Source organism: Mustela erminea, chromosome 19 (genome assembly GCF_009829155.1).
Source record: "Mustela erminea isolate mMusErm1 chromosome 19, mMusErm1.Pri, whole genome shotgun sequence".
In the NCBI taxonomy this organism is placed as follows: Eukaryota; Metazoa; Chordata; class Mammalia; order Carnivora; family Mustelidae; genus Mustela; species Mustela erminea.
Window position 1 is genome coordinate 49,045,511 of NC_045632.1, and position 23,599 is coordinate 49,069,109.

The following is a 23,599-nucleotide window of genomic DNA, read 5'->3' on the forward strand; positions in this document are numbered from 1 at the left end:
CTTATGTCTGAGTAATAATAGTCCATTGTATGTATGTGCCACATTTCCTTTTCCATTTGTCAAGCCTTGGACATGGAGGTTGTTTTTATATCTTGGCTGTTGTAAATAAGGTGGCAGTGAACGTGGGAGTGCATGTATCTTTTTCTTTTCCTTTTCTCTTAAGATTTATTTTTGGGAGAGAGAGTACATGCACAAGTGGCGGGGGGCTGGGCAGAGGGAGACGCAGACTTCCTGCTGAGCAGGGGGCCCAGTGCTGGACTCTGTCCTAGTATCCTGAGATCATGGCATGAGCCAGAAGCAGACACCCAGGCGCCCTGCATGTAGCTTTTCTTTTTTTTAAAGATTTTATTTATTTATTTGACAGAGAGAGATCACAAGTAGGCAGAGAGGCAGGCAGAGAGAGAGAGGGAGGGAAGCAGGCTCCCTGCTGAGCAGAGAGCCCGATGCGGGACTCGATCCCAGGACCCTGAGATCATGACCTGAGCCGAAGGCAGCGGCTTAACCCACTGAGCCACCCAGGTGCCCCTGCATGTAGCTTTTCAAGCGAGTGTTTTTGTTTTCTCTGGATAAACCCCCACAGGTGGAAGTGCTGGATCAGGAGGTGGTTCTGCTTCCGGAGGCAGCTTCCCACTGGGTTTCTTAGTGGCCGCACCAGTTTGCATTACCACAGACAGTGCACTGGGATTCCCTTTTCTCCACATCCTCAAGGAGTTCTTTGTATATTGGGATATTAACCCCTTATCAGATGATTTGCAAGTATTTGATCCCATTGTAGGTTATGCCTAACATTTTACTTTAATTTTTTTTTTTTAAGATTTTATTTATTTATCTTACAGACAGAGATCACAAGGAGGCAGAGAGGCAGGCAGAGAGAGGAAGGGAAGCAGGCTCCCTGCCAAGCAGAAAGCCCGATGCAGGGCTCGATCCCAGGACCCTGGGATCATGACCTGAGCCGAAGACAGAGGCTTTAACCCACTGAGCCACCCAGGCGCCCTAATTCTTTAATACTGTCTGGTTTGATACCACAGAAGTACCTATGTGAGCATCAACTCTGCTCTGCTCTAGTAACACTAAATACTGCATATTTACGCATTTATCTCCGTATACACATTTTCAGAGAACAGTGTTTTATTAATCTTAGATGTTTGTCAGATGTGATAGTGCTGGAGGTATAAGGGAATCTAAATAAATGCTCTATTATAAAAATTTTTTTTGGAAATATGACAAAACCGTGAAGATCTATAGTTGGTGTTCTACATAAATTTTCATGGTGAATGACTGTTTTATAACAAGGTGAGAATAAGTTTTCACATATCCTTTCTACATTACCAAATGTTGGTCATTTCAGAATGAATAGCAATATGCCATTTCAGGAATCTGTTTCATTCACGGATGTGACTGTGGACTTCACTCAGGAGGAATGGGAGCAGCTGGACCCCTCCCAGAGGATCCTGTACATGGATGTGATGCTGGAGAATTACAGCAACTTACTGTCAGTGGGTAAGGGCCTCTTTCTGGTGCAGTTCAGTGTCCATTACCAAAAACTCTTGAGTATCTGAATTTCTGAGTGGTTTTGGCCTTGGGCTCCAGTTGTTTAGCCATGAGAGAGCAGACTCTTAAGCTGTGCCTTCTTTATTTTGGAGATTTCTGAAGTCCGGGCTATGTTCCATTAGCAGTTATCTGATATCAAATCAGATGTCATTTTCAGGCTACAGGAAGAGAAGAATAGATAGCATATTAACAATTGCCAGTTCACAAATTTCTAAGGAAGATGGCAAAAGAGGGAAGGAGAATCAGAAGCCAGTGGAAGTAATATCCTAGGAATTATGAATGGGTTGAAATACTTTAAAACATTTTTTAAGAATCAGTTTTTCAGGTTCCCAGACCTTTAGAGATGGCCAAGACCAGATGACCTGTATTGTTCAGATCTCAGAATCATACCTCCAACTACCAGTCTGTCCCTGCAAAACTTTTGCATTTTTCCCTCACTCTTGGCATTTGCCTAACCTGTCCTAAACCTTTGTGATTAGTATTCTCAGTTTGCCAGAATGGTGACTTTGATATTTTAGGTCTTGGAATTGGTATAATAAACGTAAGGATTTTTTTTTTAATTTTTTTTTTAGCATAAGGGTGGTATCTTTGTCCTAGAAACAAATGGCAGCAGGATCACAAGAGTCAGGAATGATCACAAGAGTCAGGAATAATCAGGAACACACAGATGAAAATAAAGGTTATTTCAGGTCTAGGTCAAGGGAATAAATCTGATCCTTAAGATTTCTTTCAAATTAAAGCAGGGACAAGATGGGTTTAGAGAAGAAATTAAACATAGTAGGATAAAAATGATTGTCTCAAGGATATGGGACTCTTGGATTAATTTTATTTCCTACAAAATAGGAGTTCTGGATCTTGTCATCCACTTGCAAAAGTAAAGAGATGTGAATCTTTGCAGCACTGTCCGCTCTGCAGACCTGCGAAAAGTGTTGGCTCTAGGAAGTTAAGTGGCAGAGATGAGCAGCCCACAATCATTCAGAGCCTAAGCGGAGCTAAACTCAGATCAGTTTGGCCTTTTTTCCTTAACATCTTCATCTGTGCTAACTGTTCGGTGTCCTTAAGGACAATTCTTAATCTCCTTTGTCCCCCCCAAGACTTGCCAGCCTTCCCACATCGTTTGTGCCCTGTTCGGTGCTCTTTGTTTTTTACTGTCAAGGCTACTTACATCCATTGCCAATTTCTACTTTTTTTTTTTTTTTTTTTTTTTTGCCAAGGGCTTTTGTCTTTCAAAGCTTAAGAACTAGGTAGAATTTGCATTGGAGATTCTAATACTGGAAGACTGGATCCCACACTCAAGAGGCAGCCTCACACTTCCATTCTCTAACGTTGTCCTCACGTGCTCTTTCCTAGAGGTGTGGAAGGCCGACGACCAGATGGAGCGGGACCGCAGCGGCCCCGATGAGCAGGCGAGGCCGTTTATCATTTTTAAGAACCAAACCCCAATGGAGGAAAGAGGTAATCTCTTCGGAAAAACATTTAATCTGAGCACAGATTTTGTTTCTTTAAGGCAAGTACCCTATAAATACGACTTATATGAAAAAACTTTGAAAACAAATTCAGACTTAATTAATAATAATCGAAGCTACATAAGAAAGAGACCTGATGAGTGCAATGGATTTGGGAAAGCACTCCTCTGTCTGAAGCAAGAGAAAACCCATAATGGATTAGAATACTCCGAATATAACAAAAGTGGAAAAGTCTTTAAAGAAGGCATTTTTAAACATCAGAAAATAAGAAATTTGGTACAACCTTTTATTTGTAATTACTGTGACAAGGCTTTCTCCTTTAAGTCACTCCTTATTAGTCACAAAAGAATACACACTGGAGAAAAACCTTATGAATGTAACGTATGTAAGAAAACCTTCTCCCATAAGGCAAACCTCATTAAACATCAAAGAATTCACACAGGGGAGAAACCCTTTGAATGTATTGAATGTGGAAAAGCCTTCACCCACCAGTCAAACCTCATCGTCCACCAGAGAGCACATATGGAGAAGAAGCCCTACGAATGCAGTGATTGTGGCAAGACATTTGCCCAGAAATTTGAACTTACTACGCACCAGAGAATTCACACGGGAGAACGACCTTATGAGTGTAATGAATGTGCAAAAACCTTCTTCAAGAAATCCAACCTCATTATACATCAGAAAATTCACACCGGGGAGAAGCGCTATGAGTGCAGTGAGTGTGGGAAGTCCTTTATCCAGAACTCTCAACTCATCATCCACATGAGAACTCATACAGGAGAGAAACCCTATGAATGTACTGAATGTGGCAAAACCTTCAGCCAGAGGTCAACCCTTCGATTACATTTGCGGATCCATACAGGAGAGAAACCGTACGAGTGTTCCGAATGTGGGAAGGCCTTCAGCAGGAAATCCCGCCTCAGTGTCCATCAAAGAGTTCACCTGGCGGAAAAGGCCTGACACTGCAGCCCCCGGGCCGTGGCAACCCCTCCCACCACAGCCCTTCCCGCGCGGGAGAAACCGCACGAAGGTACTGAAGGAACATGGAAATTCACAGTGAGCTACGGTCCGTCACGTCGAAAAGTGTGTAAAAACAGGGTCCCCTCCATACAGTGTTACACCAGAAGTTAGCTGTGATGCCCAGCTAAAGAATATCTAGCAGCTTACAGCAAGTGTAAACAGACATGCTCAGTTGTATTACAGTGAGTTTTGTTAAGTCTTGAATTTACTCAAGAATGAAATATTCTGGGCAGCAGCGTAAAGGATCAGTACCTTAGGAATTTAGTGGTTATGTGTGATCCTATCTTGGGTCTACACCTGTAAATTTGACACAGTCACTGGGAGTTTGAGATTCTTGTCCTCTGACAGTAGGGGCACAAGTAAGATTTTCCATGCTAAACATCGTGTATTTTTCAGTACCTTTCCAAGCCCGTCCGTACGCATTCCACGTGAAACAGGTGACAGTCTCTGTGGCGTATGGCCGCTGTTCTCTCCTCCTCGCTGCCCTAGAGAGTCGGTCTGCCATCCTTGTCCCGCTGCCTCTTCCATAAACAGAAGACAACGTTGAAGTTTTAACTTGCTTCTGGGGTTGCTGGAAAGCATTCTTCCCATCAGTATGTCAGTGAGCGACCATCAAGAGCGGATTGGGAGAGTGCAGGAGCTCGGTGGGCCGGCACCCCGTGCCCCAGCCCACGTGGCGCCATCGCTGGTGTGCAGCTGCCGTGCAGGTGTTTACTCCAGATGCATGTCGTTCAACATAGTGTATAACCCAGAAACTACGTGTACTTTTCTTTGTGCGTTTCCCTATTTCTCCTAATATTTTACAAATTGTCTTACAAAAAAGTAGGATGTGTATGTGGTTCGCAGATGTTACATTTTAGAGACTTAGAGAAAAAATGTAAGAAACTGTCAGTAAGTGTCTTACTGCTTTTTAAAATGTCCATGTGCACAACACACTTTAGAAATGCATTCTTGCCACATTCTGTCTAAAGGAGGCATTTCCGCTCCCTGAGTTTCATGGTCACCTACCGAAAGTATCTCCCTTCGGAAGGTGAGTAGAAGTTAAGCCTTGCCTTTAAAGGTTCACAAACACCTTAGAAGTTAGACTTTTCGGTGATCTCTCCATATGTTTAACAATTAACCTAAAAAGCTTTTCGCATAACTCAGAGGCACTCCATCTTAGTATTGATTTCAAATTCCCAAGTTTCTCTCCTGATCTATCATAAATCACACACCAGATTTGTCACTGGCAACTATAACTGGCCTTGTGTCTTCCTTGTTCCTGAATGTCACTGATGTGTGCGAATCTGTAGGATTGTGAGAGACTTTCTGAACAGATTTACCAGAACAGCTATAGTCCAGGAAATCTCTTGTCTTTCTAAATTGTCATCTTGTCTACTACCAACAAGGAAGCAGGGGAGAAGATTCATTTCATACACCGCTGTTAGAAATGTGTCAAGTGTGACTCTTAACATTAAGAATACACCTACCCTTCAGTCCCGGAGTCTCACTCCTGGGACTCTATCCCTAAGACGACAAAGTGCCAGTACTTAAGATTATATGTTTATCAATGTATATTGTATTTTTTGATAAGGACAAAAAAAGGAAACAATGTGAGTGACCATCAGAAAGAGAATGATTGAATAAGCTGCAGTAAAAATGTACCATGGCTGGATGGTATCCATGGAAAAGAATGTGTAGGAGCAAATGCCTCCAGATCAGATGAAGAGGAGAGAGGGAGGGGGAGAGGAAAAGGGGAGAGAGCATTTGTGTGTGTACCCCACATTTTTAAAATAAAGATCTAAGTATATGTGTGTTTGTGTGTATTTGTATGATTTTATGATCCTGGATAATAAGTTCTAAATATCATGGAGTCTAGTGGAAAATGTTTCATGGATTCCTTGGTCCCTGAATTAACTCATTTATACTAAAACACCATAACTCACTTGTAACACAGTTAAATCATTATTCATAATTAACATTAGTTAACACAACATGAGGCAGGTTCTCGTACTTTATAAACAGCTCTAGCTTTCATAGCTGTAGGGTATGCTTGAGCCTATGTTCACCATGATAACACATATTTGACATTCATTGTTCACACAAGGAAGCATTTAATACAAAAAAAAAAAAAAAACCGAAAAGGAAAAACCCATGAAAAATTTTCAGGGAAGCCAAGGTCATTATCACAAATGAGCAAGTTGCAAATGCTTTGAGAAAACATACCTACCTTTACAAATGCAAAGGTAACCACTGGGGTGACTGTCCTCTCCTGGGCTCTTTGCTCCCAAGGTCCTAGAAATCCAGATTAGAGAAAAAAATTCCCTTGTAATCCTCAGAAATCAAAGTGGTTTTAGATGAAACTTCTGAAACAGGTTCTTACAGCCTGGGCATAGAGCCGCATTTCAGTCTTGCCGGATGCTGGGGACAGTAGGCCAAGAGGCAGTGCACTTTGCACAGCAAAACCCAGCTCGCAGGGGTCTCCAGATTCTGACCTCTGCCTATCTGACTCCCAACACCCATGCCCACTGCACTTGACCCCATTACCCGTTTTTATTCCATTTGATTTTTTTTTAAGGTTTTTTTTTTGTTGTTTTATTTTATTTTATTTTATTTTTAACTTGACAGCACAGCAGGGGGAGCAGCAAGCAGAGGGAAAGGGAGAAGCAGACTCACCAAGCAGGGAACCCAATGTGAGACTTGATCCCAGGGCCCTGGAATCATGACCTGAGCCAAAGGAAGACTCTTCTATTTCCACAGATAACCTTTTCATAACTAAAATGCTTAGATACTTACACTTCTCCCCATTGTTTAATGCTTTATAAATTTAAAGTTGGGGATCATGTTGCATAAAGCTGGCATGGATAAATTTGATTGGCATCTCTCTACTCTGAAGTCGAGGGATGGTGGGGGGTTGTAGGTCGGAGGAAACTGCAGGGTGAGAGGCTGAGGCACAGCTTGCAAAACCATGGCCATGTGAGATGCCGTGGGTCCTCAGGGTTGGGGCAGGTGGCTTTGTGGAACGCAGCTAGAGGTTTCATTCCAGGCCCCCCCGTCCCCCACTCTGTCTTCGTTCTCTGTGGCTGCACGATGACACAGAGCCCCTCTCCAAACCAGACAGCTGGTCTGGACGTCAGGAACCTGGGCCTCGTTTGGCTAGAACGTTTCTTGACTCAGATCCTGACCTGGACTGTCCCATCAAATCCAGCCGGCCTGAGGAGAGTGCGCTCTTGGCACCTGCTCTCCACTTCATCTTCCGCCGTGGCTAGGTCTGTACTCCGGGGGTTCTGAAGGCGAAAACTCCCGCAGCTCATCCTGCCGAGCCCGTCAGGAGAGCGCTCTGGGACCCTGCTCCGGTGCTCCAGATCTCAGCGCGGCGTGGGTGACCTTCATCCCCGGTCTGACTCTTCCGTCCCGAGAGGCTGCTCTTCCAGCTCAGACGTACATGCTGGATTGTAGGTGACAGGTTTGAATTAAGGACAATCTACCTTTCTCCGTTTTATAAGGACTGTCCGAATGTTAACCAAAATACAACCAACCGAAACACACCTCTCGGGGCTAGTGGGACCCGTGAAAGAACCCAGAGATGGGGACTGAGGACTTCAGTTACCGGAAAGGGAAGGGAGCATAACCCCCCGTGAGAAGCCCGGACCACAGCTGGGGACATGACGGTGGACGCGGGGACATGCACTCACTCCAAAAGACATTTTGAGCACCAACGAGGCAGCAGGCATCTGTGGCCCGCCAGGGACACAGTGGGAACAAGAGCCTGCTGGCCGAGCCGAGCTGCAGGAGGCTGGAGACACAGGTATGGGCTGGGCCTGCCCCGGGGAGAAAAACCAGAAGCCACGGGAAACCTCAAGTAAGGAAGAGCATCATCTGCTTTTTAAAGAGTGAGCTTGATCCTAACTGGGAGGGACATTGGGGTAGGTGCCCAGAAACAGAAACCCGCCACTTAACAGGAGAACCCTAGGAGCCGAAGTTCTGCCAGGTCATGGCCCCCTTCAATGGCTTTCAACAAAATTTCAAATAGCAACCAAATGCTTTCTCTATTACCGACTGGTGGCCAGCGAGAAGTCCTCTTACAAACTCAAGTTCACTTAAATTCCTGCTTTCCTAGATTTTTTTTTTTTTTTTGAGATTTTACTCATTTAGTGGACAGAGACACAGCAAGAAAGGCAACACAAGCAGGGGGAGAGGGAGAGGCAGGCTTCCGGCGGAGCAGAGAGCCCAGTGCGGGCGATTCCAGGATCCCAGGACTCGGGTCATGACCCCAGCCAAAGGCAGATGCTCAAGGACTGAGCCACCCGGGGAACCGCCCCTGCCCAGATCTCTTCCTAATGTCTGCTGGTGTTTGAACCATTCCTCTTCCTCCAGCCCACCCCGACTCATGAGAATTACCCGTTCTCACCTCAAAACCCCAGAATTCCACACCCCAAAAAACATTTAGAGTAACCGTCCAGGTGATCAGGGACAGGCCAGACCTGAGCGCTTCCTCCACCGGGTCGAGGCTGAACGTGGGACGGGGAGTTCTCGGAGGCTGGTGTCCGTGCAGGCGCGGAGCCGCTGCGGGCAGTGCGGAGGGCAGTGCGCCAAGTGAGGAGAGGCCAGGCCGGCGCCGGGGCTGCCGCCTTTCAAAGTGACGTGGCAGAGACCAAGACGGGGAGGAACGCTTGTGCTGGGCAGTATGTGTTTCAGGGTAGCGGGAGGCCTGTGGGACTGTGGCCTCATCACTTTGCTCGGGACAACAGACACCGCAATGTTGAAAAATAGCGCCAGACCCGGGTGGGGCGGGGAGTGGCTCCGGCCCGAGTGCGGAACAGGACGAAGGGCGGGCGCGGGAGGGCGCGGTCTGGGCAGGGAGGGCAGCCGAGGGTCCCTGCTGGGACGAATGGTCGTTGATGGAACAGGCCATCCAGAGGGTGGGTGGGTGACGGCAGGTGGACAAACATGACCAGATGGGTCAAGCTGCTGAGGATGCTTAACGGCCGCCTGTGACCTGAGGAGGTGAGACACTTCAGACGCCAACAACAAATACTAGCAACAGCGGCCGCCAGCGGACAGCAGCAGCCGGGCTGGGAACTCGGTGCCGCTCGCCGGCCGTGCTCTGGGCAGCACGCTGCCGTTTGCTCTCTGCACGTTAGCTCACTGAAGAGTCACCTGCTCCTGCCCCCGTGTCATTCTGAGTCCCCGGGCCCCACGGGATATCATGGGTTCGTTCAGTCCCTGGTGGGATGTCACTTTAAAAAGGGACAAATATAAATGTCCCTGACAAGGGAGCAGAAGGCTGAGGACAGGCCGAAGCAGAGGCCCCACAACCCCCACCTCCAGGGGACATCTGTGACATTCCTCAGGCACTCCTGGATGCCCTAAAGGAAAAACAAATAGTTAATCTACAGAGACTACAATCCCGCAAGACAGGAGTCTCAGTTTAACAAAAGCCTTAGCAATTAGGGCGCCTGGGTGGCTCAGTGGGCCTGCCTTGAGCTTGGGTCAAGATCCCAGGGTCCTGGGATGGAGCACTCTCTGCTTAGCAGGGAGCCTGCTTCCTCCTCTCTCTGCCTACTTGTGATCTCTGTCAAATAAATAAATAAAATCTTCAAAAAAAAAAAAAAGCCTTAGCAATTTACAAGAACAAAGCATTTCTATCAATAACTGAGCTTCCAGAAGGAAATGTAAACACAATTAAATGTTCTCAGAACCTGCAGCCCACTGACAGCCACTCGAAGCGGGCCGAGTGTCGTGTTCCTCCAGGAAGCTCCTGACTGTCTCACTGTTAATGCCTTACTGGAAGAAAAACCACCTTAACCTGACAATTGCAAGGCCTAGGGTATCCCAAGAGTCTTCTCTAACATACAAAAATCCTTTAGAAACCCTCCCTTTTCCTTACCTCCCCCCGACTCCCAAATACATCATCAGCCGCACCTCCCAAACCAGCTGCTCACAGAGAGGTTTCAAGAATTCCTTCTTGGCCTTCGGCTCCAGACCTCACCTACATTCCAAAACCCCATCATCCCGAAACGCACGCAACCAGCATTTCCTAAACACCCTGAGGGGTGCATCAGTCCCCTGGCAAAGGGAACTCCTCTGTGGAAGGTTCCTGGGTGTTGCCCAGTGCCTGGGCGAACCCACTGCCCCGCATCCGGCATGAATGTGCCAGAAGTCCAGGGGCTGTAACCAGAGGCAGACCCCAATCCCAGGGGGTTCCTAGAAAGGGAACGGGCTGCCTTGGAAGAAGGTACACAGGAATATCACCCACACATTTTTCCAGCAACAACACAAGATGAGGGTAACAGGAGAAAATCACCAAGTAGAAACTGGGATAGGAACTATCTTAACTGAAACTCAAACCTTTAAGATTTTATGCAGAAGGACAGAGAGAAGGCAATTGACGGGCTGTCCCAGGTTTGGGGACTGAGTTCTGCATTATGACTCACGGCTGCTCTAACGCTTTTACCGGCCAGTGTCTCCAGAGACCCTACAATGCTGATAACCATAACCTGCTCAGAGATCCGTCCAGGCCACAGGCTTGCTTCCCCTGAGACGCCACAGACCCGGCACCCCTCGGCTCTCGCCTGACTGGGGCAGAACCAAGCAACATACCTCACAAGGCACCCCCGCTGCCAAAGGGAAAGCTAGCGGCGTTAGAGACCTGCGTTGATGGGGAAGGCGGGGAAGGGCAGGCAAAGGCCGCAGAGCCACCCACGCGTGCCAGGGCCCTGCCTCTCCTCGCTCGGACGCTTACTGCCGCGTGCTGTGCCCGCGGTCCCCGCGATGACAGCTGAGGCTCACAGCGAATGGAAAACATGGACGAGCTGTGCAAAGGCAGCAGCCTTTGCTGCTCCATTGGTAGAAGGGCCCCATGCCTGGTCCCACTGCGTGTGTGGGAGAGGGGTTCCCTCTCCCCACGCCCACAAGCGATTCTCGGACACAAGCACAAGGAGTTTAGGACTGACATTTAGCCTGTGGAATCTGATGTGATCTCTAAGCTCCCGGGCCATGCCATCCTGTGACAGCATCTCCGCTGGTGAGGTCACTCACACCCGCAGGTTACCGTGCAGGGCCCTCAGCTTCCCAAAGCAGGAGTGGTCGCAAGGCTACACCACCCTTTCATGCCTCTGGGGTGGTCCGGTAAGAGACCTACGTCCTCTTGCTGGGAGCCTCTTTCAAGATGTGACTGTAGTATTTTATTTCCCTCGTCACATAACCCACGTATTCAATCCTCGGCCCACAGCTACTATTTTTTCCTTCTCTCCATTTATCTCCCATTTTTACCCCTTTGGAAGGGACGTTCCGTACGGCCACTGTGCTGGCCTTGACTGCAAGCAGCTTCCGGACAGGGTGCCGTCCATTCACCTGGGCGCCCCCGTCGTAAACCAAGCAGCGCTTTGTTGGTGAGAGGTGAGCTGTTCCTAGAGCCCGGTGCACGGGACACGTGGTTCTGGTGGCTCCTTGCATGGCCCCAAAGGCCGTCCGAGAGAAAAAGAGGATCCTGCTTGTGGATCCAGTGTGCTCCCGTATGACGTCCACGTTCTTATGGAATCTTCTGGGCAGAGTGTGGTTCTCTGCCATCACCAAAGACATTAGGAGAATCTCACCTTCCACGGTTATTTTATGTCCTGGAAACCTCGCAATCAGTCCGCAGCAGCAGGCTAATAACTGTCGCTCTCTGGTATACCCCATCAGCAACATCCGCACCCGCTGGTCTGGTCCAAAATCCCCCGGTCACTGCGGGGAGGCTGTCCCAGAAAAGCACCTATGCGAGCGGTGTCTTTCCACAAAGACGACTTTATTCAATCCTAACGCAAGGTTAACACAACTGTCCAGCAGTTTCAGGATTCCCAACTCAACGACATTTCACACGCATTTAACTTGGCTCCCTTTGTGCCCCACACGGCAAAGTCCAGAAACACAAACTCACAACACAAAGATACAACCAGGGTAAGAAGCTCAGGAAACGAATGCGAGGTCCGTCTGGGACCAGCTGAGAGGAAGCCTCCGTGGGTCTGAACTTACCGCTTACTCTGCTCAACGCCGAGCAGCGAGGCTGCGTACAGGATCAGTCGGGCAGACATCTGGTGGCATCTTGCCTTCCTAACATGGCCAGAAGCAAAACGGTCACCATGTGGAGAGTCTGACAGCTCGTTGCCGAAGTCCTCGCTTTCTAGCGGGGTGTGATCAGCCTTGGGCCCCTGCGGGTCTCCTGGGGCTAGTGATCGGCCTCTCAGTTCTTCCGGGTTCACACGGCCTCACGGACTATCAGTCTGTAGTCCTGCCGGTCCGTGCTGGCTTCGGGGAAACCTGGCCATGGCTTCAACGCCCTTTGCCCGCTTGACATGAGTGACTCCATCTTGCTCTCTACAGAGGCTCTCATGGGCTTTTGCTTTAAGCCCCCGTCTGGAGTACAGGTGGCAGACACCTCCACATCCCCTGTGAGTGGGGATGACATGGTCCAAAGGCACTGGGAGGGCTTCACCTTTTGTAGTTCAGACACGGCCTGCCTTCGCGCAGGTCCCCACTCAAACACAACCTTTTTGTGGGTTTAGAGATGGGAGTGAGCAAATCCCCAGGGAGGGTGCATTCTCCAAGATCCAAATCAGCTAACCCAACACCAGCTTCTTGTTGGTCCCAGGCACGGGCAGTGACACTGTTAGTTGCTGGCTTGATATCCCGAGTGGCTCCTGCCCGCGTTTTCCCTGAGAATTTCACAGCTTGAGAAGACCTTGGCCCCTTCCTGGATTTATGACCCAGGACGAGTGGGTCACGTGCACCATTGTCACATTCAAATGAGTCCCAGCCTGACCTGCGTACACTGCACACCTGCATCAGTTCGCATCCCTGTGACCGCATCACTGAGCACCCGCGACATCACATAGCCAGGGGCAGCTCAGTGAACATAAATCGAGATCCTTCCCACACGCAGGCAGACAGCAGTGGGCTCCTTTCCAAGAGGAAGAGAGGAAAGCTTTTGCAAGACCAGTCACCGAGGACTAGCCTCCTTTAGCCTGTTATGTTTTCTTTTGACCTTTCTTTTTTTGTTGTTTGTTTTGTTTCAAGGTTTTAAGTCCTCTCTACAGCCAACGTGGGGCTTGAACTCCCAACCCTGAGATCAAGAGTCACCGGCTCCACTCCGTGGACTGAGCCAGCCAGGCGCGCCAAGCTTGTTGTGTTCTCTGCATGGCCGGAGCCGCAGAGGCTGTGGGCCTCTGGGTTCCATCCTCGGAGTCTTACCGTTGGTGGCCATGAGCCCTCGCTGCTCCCAGGAGGCACACGGGGCTACGGTGCAGAGAGCGTGTGGCCACAGGACTCCGGTTTCTAGCACATCATTACCCAGAGTCACCTCCTCCTGTTCACCGAGGGTTCAATCAACTGCTTATGTGGCATCGGGCTGGCCTCCACAGCGCCCCGATCTAAGCTCGGCCCCTAGTAAGACTTCGCCCACAGGTTTTGCCAGCACAGCGCATGGGCTCCTGCGTCAAGGAGTCCCCGAAAAGGCTCCTCTCCCTATCCACCCTGCCCCAGGCACATCTGAGAAGCTTCTAGAACTGCTCTTCAGTTTTCTAACAGTGAAGTTACACGCCCGCTCCTCTCAGCTAGAATCTGGGTAATGGGCCCATTCAGTGGCTGAAGATCCCAGTTACCCCAGAGCAAATCCCACAGGGCTTGCCTACTTCATCTGGGGTGCCCCACCTGGTATTTGTAAGGGGAGTGAGCGGTCCCCCTTCTCAGGACGGACACACCTCACAGGGCCTTTTATCCAGGCCGCCCAGCCGGGTGTTCCCTCGGCTGTTCCCTCGTGTGTCGGGACGGGGGCAGCCGTGTCCTTTCGGTCCACGTGGGACACCACCTCCCCAGGAGGGCATCCGACCCCTGTTGGAGGAGATCGTCGAGAAGACAGGCCCACGACTGAGCCACCAACTAGACCCAGTCTGCCAGAGGCTCCCGCCCCTCCCCCGACCTGGGAATGCGTGTTCCCCACTGTCCCTGTCCCAGGAGCCCCTGCGAGGATGAAGCCTTGAGAGATTAATGTGTTCAAGGCCACCCGGACGGTACACGTGACTGAACCCCACTGACGCCTCTCTGTGAACATGAGGTTCTGGACGGCGGGTGTGGAGATCTGCTCCTGGGGCAGCGGCCCACGAGAGCCTTCATGGAAGCCCCTCCTCACGAAACCTGCGGTCTACCAGGCCTCGGGGGTCCACCTCTTCCTCCCCACACCCCCCGCCACTGAAGCTGGTTTCAGATCTCACCCGGAGAGCTCCCGGGGTTGTAACCCACCCGTCCGAAGCGACAGGGCTCAGCCCCACAGATGACACGGGCACCCCTCCCCAACTCCGGACACGGTCACCAGGTTGGGCTGCCCCCCACCGGGCCTCCGACGGACTCGCCATACACCGGAGCCCTCCCTTGTGCCCAGTTCATTCGCCGGAGCAGCTCAGAATTCAAGAAACCTGTTTCCTCACTAGGTTACTTTCTTACTGTAAAAAGATGTAAGTCGGAACAGCCAGACGGAAGGCAGGGGGCAGGGTCGTGGCAGACGGGCCCCAGCATCCGTGCTCTCAGGGGGCCGCACGCTCCTGAATCTTCGCCTGTTCTCCTACCCCGAGACCCCCAACTTAGTTCTTCGGGGCTTCTGTGGAGACTCCATTACATGGGCACGACCGATTAAATCATCGCCCACCGGTGACTGAACCCCATCTCCAGCCCCTCTCCTGTCCCCAAGGGTCAGGGCGTGCAACTCAAAGCGCTAACCCTTTCATCCCATGATTGGCTCCACTGGAAACCTGCCGCCCCATCCTTAAAGGGCTTCCAAAAGTCCCCCGTTAACCTAACCAAAGACGCCTCTAGGGCTCTCATCACTTAGGACACGGCCCTGGTTGTAGGAGGTCTGCACAGCGACAGGGACAAAGACCAGGGATGTATTTATTATACGTCACAGTACCACAACTGGGTTTACCCTTCACGGGACCATAGTGACCCAGATGACCCCTTCTTCATTTCCAACCCTGAAGAGGCTCACCTCGCCCAGAGTGGAGAGGAATTCTTCTGGCAAGGTCCTCCCCCTAATCACAGGGCACAGTTATTAAGTTGACTGGGATCGCTAAAACCAAGGCCCTGCAGGGCTCGGACGCGGTTCCTAGACACGGAGGAGAACCCCCCCCGCCCCGGACACGCAGATCCTCCCGACCCACGTCCCTCTGCTCCTCCCACCCCGGAAGGGTCACCCCGCCAAAAATTTCCTTCAACAGAAAAGGCTGCCCGCTTCTTTCCAGTAAACCTGTGGTCCAATTTCGCCCACTAAGGTAAGCCGAACGGTAAACCTTTCTTGGGAGTCACGAAAACTCAAGGTTCCTGGCCACTTGCTCTGGACAGCCGCTCTCCAGACGCCAGGCCCTGAAACTGGCATGCCCCCAGCTACAGCCCCTCTGCTGCCCACCGTCCTGCCACACACTGCCCCCGTGACCCCGAGCCCGTCCCGGCTCTGCCCCCTTCACTAACCTCCGGGATTGGCAGTCACCTAAGCACCTACCCTAAGACGCGGGCAGCCCCCAGTGGGCCTGTCCCACTTCCCGGAGAGAATCCTATTCCACCCGGTGACCCACCGAGAAAATGAAAATACGCAGTCCGGGGGCGCCTGGGTGGCTCAGGGGGTTAAGCCGCTGCCTTCGGCTCCGGTCATGATCTCAGGGTCCTGGGATCGAGCCCCGCATCGGGCTCTCTGCTCTCTGCTCAGCAGGGAGCCTGCTTCCTCCTCTCTTTCTGCCTGTCTCTCTGCCTGCTTGTGATCTCCGTCTGTCAAATAAATAAATAACATCTTTAAAAAATATATATATAGGCAGTCCGTTTGGGCTCAATGAGGCCCCAGCGTCCAAGTCAATATCATCTGAGGAAATCCCTCTAAATTCTCTGATGGGAACTCCTTGTACCCACAAGGCATCGTCAGTGAAACTCACAGGTATACGGACCCCTGAGATGTAACCACTCGGACACGGACCTCAGGTTCCCCGGGGGTGGTCCCGGCTGGGTCTTCCCAGGCGTGGGCGCGTCCACACCACCCCCACGCAGGGAACAAGCCCAAGCTCTTGGCCTTGCTGGTGGGACTCGCCATGTGGAGGCCGGCGACTCTTCCTCGCCCGGTGAGGACAGAAAGCCCTGCGGAGTACGGAATTACACCGGCTGCGGTGACAGGAGTGGCAGAGCCCACCCTCTCCCGCTGAAACGGCCCCACGTGGCCAGCACACAAGCCGGTCACCAATGACGGCGCCTCACCCCAGACTGGGTTCCCCCGAGGCTCTGACGGCTGTTCTCAAAGAACTGACTGAGCACACAGGGCAGACGCAAGGAGCGTCCCTTGCAGTCACTGACGTGGCGAGAATGTTCTACATGTTCTCCCACAGAGGAACTCCAGGCCCAATCTGGTTTCACTTTGGAAGGCCCCCCCCCTTTTTTAAGATTTATTTACTTATTTATTTGGCAGACAGAGATCACAAGTAGGCGGAGAGGCAGGCGGTGGGGGGCGGGGGTGGGGGTGGGGGGACAGGCTCCCCGCTGAGCAGAGAGCCTGATGCAGGGCTCGATCCCAGGGCCCTGGGATCATGTCCTGAGCCGAAGCAGAGGCTTTAACCCACTGAGCCACCCAGTTGCCCCGGAAGGGGCCGCTTTTAGGCAGTTCCCGAGGGGATGTGTTTTCATTTTTTAGACAGAGAGCAAGTGGGGGATGGAGAGAAGGAGGGAGAGAGAGACTCTTAAATAGGCTCCACACCCAGTGTGGAGTCCAACAAGGGGCTCGATCTCACGACCCTGAGATCCTGCCCCAAGCTGAAATCAAGAGTCCGACGCCAGACTCCCTGAGCCACCCAGGCGCCCCCACGACGGGATATTTAAACAGCCCTACAATGACACGTAGCCTCCACCAGGATTCAAACACCTCACAGTAAAAAGTATTGCTTGGGACATTCCAGGGGGGACTTCATGCCGAGGGGTCCCTCTGGGGAGGCGGTCCTGGCAGCATTGCACCCCCGCACAGGCCACCTACCCCACATGCGCTCCACGGCCCAGCCCATCTGTGCCGTCTCTGGGCCTCACCTGATTCTCTAAGGACTGAGAAGCCCCCAAGCGTCACACAGGCCTCACTGGCCCTTAAACCACCCACTCAAACAGGACACCTGCTCAGCCTTCTCGCGCTCCAGAGGACACGCTCTCCAACCCTCCAGACGCAGCCACGCGCACGTCCGCCCCTCGCACTTGCAGGCCAGCACCCCTCACCGCTAGCCCCACACAAGTCCTCGGAGTCTCTGCCGCAAACACCCGTCTACCTGGCTTCCTACAGGGTTGATGCCTAAATGCCCTCCCCCAGCGCCAGCACAATATATGGCCCTTGAGCGCCAGGTTCTAGAATCCTACTGGGCTCTTCGAGAATCCAAGGCCCTACCCAGCGCCACCCACTCCGAACAAGTCCCTGCCCTGGCTGAGGTTAGAGACGCGCGCCTGCAGAAGCTCGGCCCCGGCTGGAATGCCTGAAGGGTGGAAGGGGGGCTTCAGGAGGGGCTGACCCTGGCGTCAAAGGCCTTTCCCTTGCCTGAGAGCTGAGAAGTGAGAGTGACACCCCGCTTCCTCTTTCTCCTGCTGTTTCCTCAGGGCGCCCCTTGGGACCAACTGTCTGCCATGGACGGGTGTCTTCTTCACTGACAGTGACAGCACCGTCACACGCAAGCAGCTGGCTGGGGACCACGGCGCTCCGGCCCAGCCAACAGGTAGAACCTGTAGCTGCTGGCCCTGCCCTTGAGGAGATGGCGAGACGGGCCTTCTGCGGTCCACACTCCACAGACCGACCTTGTGGTCCGGTCTGACCAAGAGCCAAGGGACGAGTCCTCACAGAGGACCAGCCCACCTGGGCCGCCCGCACAGGGAAGCAGTCAGCGCCGGCCCCAGTTCCCACCGCCATTCGTCCCACACACTAACCGCTCCACTGAGGCTGTTCGCAGCAAAACCTCGGACCCCTCCCTCCCGCCAGCGCCCACCCTTCCCAGTGCGCGCGAAGGGACCCACACAAGCTCAGGTTGCAGGGGGATTCGTGCCTGAACAGCCCTGGGCTCGGGACTCCCCCCTCCACTGCCGCAGCCAAGCTGGGGACAGACAAGTATGTTCTCTGCTCCCTGATCAGACCATGGACACTATCCTGCTGGGGACACGGTCCTGGGGAAACCTCCCCGCCCCCACCCGCCTGCCAACAGACCGCCCTCCCTGGCCCCTGCCACCCTCTGCTGGGCCTTCCAGAGGGGCCAGCGATGCCCCTGATGCTTCCCCAGGGCTCCCCTCGGGGACTCCCCCCACCCACAGCTCCTCCTCAAAGCAGGCCAGCTCCTTCCTTGTTAGCCCTGTCCCCTGGGACCACCTGACAGGACAGACTCTGACCAGGGTGCCCCCTCCAGCTCTCTGGAGACTCAGCATGGATGCTCTACCACAGTGCTCCCTGGAACTCACTACCGCCCCCAGGCGGCTAGCGTCTTCAAGACACCCTCCTGCTTGCTTCTTGCCCGCTGGGCCTTCACACCCCATGCACCCACACACCAAGTGTTACAGAACACCCCCCCACACCCAGTTCCACTTCGTGTCATTTCTGGCAGTCGTCACACCTGCACCCTCCAGGACACTGTCCTCATTACTTTGTCCTGATCCCACGCCTCACTTCTGTAGGATTTTCCCAGCAGCTCACCCTCCAGTTCACACTGGTGAGCTCAGCAAGGCACACAGCCCTGCGTGAGGCCCGCATCCCTGAATCCCCGTGCCCAGGTCGGGAGCCCATCAGGTTAGTGGGAGAGGACTTCCCGGGGAGTCCTGGCGACAGTGGGGACGCTCCAAAAGCAGCCACATACCCACCAGTTGCTCTCCGCGAGGGCTGCCTCATGAAGCTAAAATCCCGGCTAGTTTTCAGGCAACAGAAACCCTCTCTGGGGACCCACCAGTGGGCTCAACAAACGAGGTTTTGGAGGTGGGGGTGCTTGACCTCGGGCTGCGCACAGCCTGGGGGTTAGGGTTACTGGTAGACCCAGGGCTTCAGCATCGCACAGACGCGATGCTGGAACACAACGGCTCCTACCTGCAACTGCACCACAGGATGGAAACACCAGGAACGCTGGAGAGCCCAGCTGGCGGGGCTCAGGCCAAGCACGCCACGCATCTGGGCAGCAAAGGGACGAATCTCTTTTTAGGCGGTGTCCCCCTGCAAGCAATTCTAAAGGACACTCCCCCCCTCCCCACTTCTGCACACGTGGCTACAAGCTGATGCCATACGACTGTGTCAGAGGCCTTGTCGATGGCCCAAGATGTTAAGATATTCCACGACAGTGCCTCAGTCTCTGAAGGGATTGCCAGGGCCTCGGAGATCCCCAAGCCACTTTCACGGCTGAACTCGAAGTTTGGGGCCGGGCTACGCACTGGATTTCAGACGAGCGCCCGTGCAATTAGTGCAGGATCTGCTTCTATCATCTTCACTCGACGGTAATGAAGTAATGGTTGGTTAAACGTGCTCTACCTGACTTCTAAGTCAGCCTCTACCGGTGCTGCTAACATGGTCTGCGCCAGGAGCTCCCAGGGCATCACAGCAGGGGCTGATCTAGGGCTCGGTTGTAAGAAAGCATCTGACTAGAGCTGGTAATTCCCCAGGGCCTCCCTTCCAGAATCGCTGCCTCAAATAAACCCTCCGCCAGCTGCTTGCCTCTGCACGGCCATACCCCTGCTTTCCTGTGTTTTGGAGATCTCACCCTTCGACCTCGTTTTTCCCTTCTTGGGCTTTCACTCCCGCGCGTGTCTGGTTGAAATTCACCTATAAAGGGAGTCCGGGAAATGCCGGGCGCGGGCATTCCTGAGTCTCCACGGGATGTGGCTGCGGCTGGGGTGAGCTCCCTGCTCTGCAGAGCCCCACGCACAGAGGAACGACCCCTGCCCCACAGAACCCACGATCCAGATGCAGGAGAGGCCGACACAGGACAGGGCTCCAACAGCAGGGCAGCCCAGGTGCGCCGGAGGTGTGGGGTGGGGGGAGCGCGGAGCAGGGCGCGCACCTGACGCCGGTGAGGAGGCCGGCTGCAATCTCGGGCCCACAACGCCACACTGGGAGGCAGCTCGGCCTGCGGGTCATCGCCCTTGATTTCTTTTGCCTGCACAGACTGAGCAGGGCCCCTGGTAGCGCTCCCTCTGTGGTGCTCTGGAGGACAGGGCCTCCACATCTGCGCAGGGCAGGGCCCCGGAGGCCCCTCATCAGGGGGAGTGAATCCACACACCCGCTACCTCAGGGGTCCCAGCACGAGGTCGCCGGCAGCTCTGGTCAGTAGGAGCGCCTCCCTCCACCTGCCCTGGCCAGTGGCCAGGCCCAGGAGCCCTGCTTTCGGCTCTCTCCCCAGCACATTCTCCCCGGCTCTGCCAGGTGGGCACGTCTCCTGAGCCTTCCCGTGGAATAGACAGCCCCTGGGCCTTCTGCCTGACGTGGTGCCTTCCCTCTGCAGCACCACCTCCTGCACCTTCTATCCCTACACCCCACCCCGACCCCGCAGACCCACTTGGCATTTCTGCCTCATCGACTGTGGCCCAGGGCTGGTCTCGGTGCTCCTGGGAGCCATCTTGGCAGCCCAGGGGCACCATCCCCCGGGGGCCTGGCCAGGGGCCCAAAACCTGTACCCTAGAAGAGTGCTCCCGGATCAATAAAATCTCCCTCCTCCAGGGGGAAGTCCTGCCCCCTTGACCCTGAGTACTTGCGGGCTGAGCCCTACCACACCCTTGGGGAACAGCTTCCTTCAGCTCTTACCAGGCCTGGTACAGCCTCAGGGCGGGGGTGAGGGGGTCGACGCCAGGGTGTCTGCTGGCCTGCAGGGCCCTGACCTAACGGCAGGCCTGTGCCGGCCTTGGTCAGCCTTGGAACCTGGCGACGCTGTGACTCAGTCCTGGACCCAGGCCTCAGCTTTCCTCACCAGGCGGACTCCAGAGGGGAGCGCCTCCTCCCGGGCTCTCAACAAGGCACACCGGCTTTCTCAGCGAGCTTTTAACTGCCCGAGAATCACTCTCAGCTTTTCCTTTTCTTTCCCCAAAACTTAACTGGGCTTAGCAACAGCCACACCATTTCACGGTCCTTGTATTTTCTCCCTCACTCAAGGTTTTTCAAACTTTTGACATACGGAAAGCCCTGGTGAGTTCTCTCCGGCCAGAATAGCACCCCAGGTCATCAGCGGTAAACATTTTAACAACTTCATGGTTACCTTGTTCCAGAGGCACAGAGGCCAGGAGTCTCCCTGCCAACCAGTGGCCCCTGGTCCAGCTCAGAACCCCACCCTGCAGCTGCTTTCTGGAGACCACTCCTAGATGAAGCTCCCCATAAAGAAAGCTTATCAGAAGGCGCTCCCTACCTGGTTCAGGAGCCGCAGCTGTTGGGCAGAGGGAAAAGCTTCGAGAAGAGATGGGGCCTTTATAAACCCACAGCCAATCAGGGCTTTGGGCTGCCTGGAAAGGAGGCAGGGCCTGGCTCTCAATGATTCTCTTCAGCTGAGGAAATGCCCAGAGAGGACAGACAGCAGAGAGCTGCCTGGGGTGTCCACCATCCCTGTATAAGCCGTCCCAGGATCCAGCAGGCTGTGGGTACCGATGCAGGCTGATACGTGGCCCGCAAGTAGTGTGACATTGTCCAGAGGTAACTGATGAACATTCTCGTCTGATCAATTCCAATGTTTCAGTTGGGTAGAAGCAAGTTCACCTGTGCCCGGACACAGAGAAGGTGGGGAGCGTGCATTAAGTCAAACACGCCTAACTCAGAACAAGAATATGGGGCAGCAGATCCTGTCTTCCCGAGGCTCTGTCTGCAGACAGGCACAGACTCCTGGTTCAATTGTGCACAGTTTGATTAACTGTACTTAACTGATCGCAAAAATGTATACTTGGAATACGGATATGTAAACCAACATTTTCAACTGTAATTTTTATGAAACTTAAATGTGGATCAAGTATTCCTTTCGAGATCTGAGCATCTTGCTTGAGATGTGTTGTAAGTGCGATACACACTGGATTTCAAAGACCAAGTATGAGAAAAAGAATGTAAAATAAACTGTTAATTCTAAAACGTTGATTACATGTTGAAATAATAGGTGCCTATACTGGGTTAAATAAAATATAGTAATAAAATTAAATCACCTATTTCTTTTTACTTTTTTTGGAAGGCTAGCGGATAATGCAAAAATCACGGATTTGGCTTACCTTCGGGTTTGCACACACCTAGTTGGAAGAAGTCAAGACGCAAGGCACTGCAATGTGGTTCTCGCACTGGCCACTAGGTGGCAACCTTAACCCAGGACTGCGATTTTCAGATTCCAGGAGGCAGCTTCTCCAATGATCAATCTCGAGGGAAATCTAGAGGAAAATATGGAGACAGGGAGAAAAGTGGGAGAAAGACCCGGGAGAGGAAAGGACACTCTGAACTGCGGGTTGTGTGTGGCCATGACTGTGACCAACAGCAGGAGGCTGCAGGCTCAGCTCTGGGAGAATAAAATAGAAGTGCATTGTCTAGGGTGCATTGTCCCAGGCAGGTGGCTCAGTTGGTTAAGCCTCTGCCTTTGGCTCAAGTCATGATCTCAGGGTCCTGGGATCGAGCCCCACATTGGGCTCTCTGCTCTGCAGGGAACCTGCTTTTCCCTATCTCTCTGCCTGCCTCTCTGCCTGCTTGTGATCTCTCTGTGTCCAATAAATAAGTAAAATCTTTAAAAAAAAAAAAAAAGTGCATTATCTACCTGCCCCAGGCCCGCCTATGCCGGCTAGTGCAGCTGTCCTTGGATAAATGGGTCATGCAGAAACTGTGCCGGTGAGGAGCCGAGGTGGTCAGAGAGACCACCTCCCTGCCCCCACCCATCCCTCCCAACTGCCTCTGGGTGCTGCTTTTCCTTGGAGACCGAGACAGAGCACGAGTGCAGCCCAGAGCAGTCTCCTGGTGGAAAAGGCAGTGATGAGCTGTGGCTGTGTACTTCTGGGTCCTGATCTCAAGGGACTGACACCCACCAGCAGCTTTGGCCTCTCTCCCTGTGTGTTGGGCGACCCAGTACTCCATGCCCCATATGCCAAAACAATGAGAATTCTGAGGACATCCACTCATTCAAATGGAAAATTACAGATTCCACTGGAAACAGATATGAGGGGGGAAAAAACGGACCAAGACTTAAAATAGGCATAAACACCATACAAAGTAAGATAAGATAATTTGCCAGCAATATCGAATTAGAACAAGAAACTAGGAGACACCTGGGTACCTCAGTCAGTTGGACGTGACCTTCAGCTCAGGTCATGATTCCAGGGTCCTGGGATCGAGTCCCTCATCAGGCTCCTTGTTCAGTGAGGAGCCTGCTTTTCTTTCCTTTTTTTTTTTTTAAGATTTTTATTTATTTATTTGATAGAGATTACAAGTAGGCAGAAGGGCAGGCAGAGAGAGAGGAGGAAGCAGGCTCCCTGCTGAGCAGAGAGCCCAATGTGGGGCTCCGATCCCAGGACCCTGAGACATGACCCTGAAGGCAGAGGCTTTAACCCACTGAGCCACCCAGGCGCCCCTGGGA

At 52.7% G+C, this 23,599-nt stretch overlaps 1 protein-coding gene and 1 long non-coding RNA gene across 10 annotated transcripts in view; one reads left to right on the forward strand and one right to left on the reverse strand.

Moving 5' to 3' along the window:
- The window catches only part of ZFP1 (ZFP1 zinc finger protein), a 40,158-nt gene extending 35,614 nt beyond the window's left edge, over window positions 1-4,544 (forward strand). For 4 of the 7 annotated variants that reach the window (XM_032323097.1, XM_032323096.1, XM_032323098.1 and 1 more), the window contains 2 exons: window positions 1,349-1,500; window positions 2,902-4,544. In XM_032323097.1, the coding sequence (XP_032178988.1) occupies window positions 1,350-1,500; window positions 2,902-3,977 (1,227 nt within the window). In that variant the 5' untranslated portion in view covers window position 1,349 and the 3' untranslated portion in view covers window positions 3,978-4,544. The remainder of the gene's footprint in view (window positions 1-1,348; window positions 1,501-2,901) is intronic. The other 3 variants (XM_032323100.1, XM_032323101.1, XM_032323102.1) reach the window with 1 other exon arrangement.
- Window positions 1,496-22,598, reverse strand: LOC116578715. Of its 3 annotated transcripts, none has more exons than XR_004281024.1 (4): window positions 17,283-17,458; window positions 7,202-7,464; window positions 6,247-6,311; window positions 1,496-1,709 (listed from the first exon to the last, which is right to left on the reverse strand). It is a non-coding gene; the product is annotated as an uncharacterized LOC116578715 (long non-coding RNA). The 3 variants fall into 3 exon arrangements; XR_004281025.1 differs by lacking the exons at window positions 1,496-1,709; window positions 17,283-17,458 and adding exons at window positions 21,416-21,759; window positions 22,257-22,598 and having other exon boundaries at window positions 4,569-6,311; XR_004281023.1 differs by lacking the exon at window positions 1,496-1,709 and having other exon boundaries at window positions 4,569-6,311; window positions 17,283-17,454.
- Between the last annotated feature and the right edge of the window lie 1,001 nt (window positions 22,599-23,599).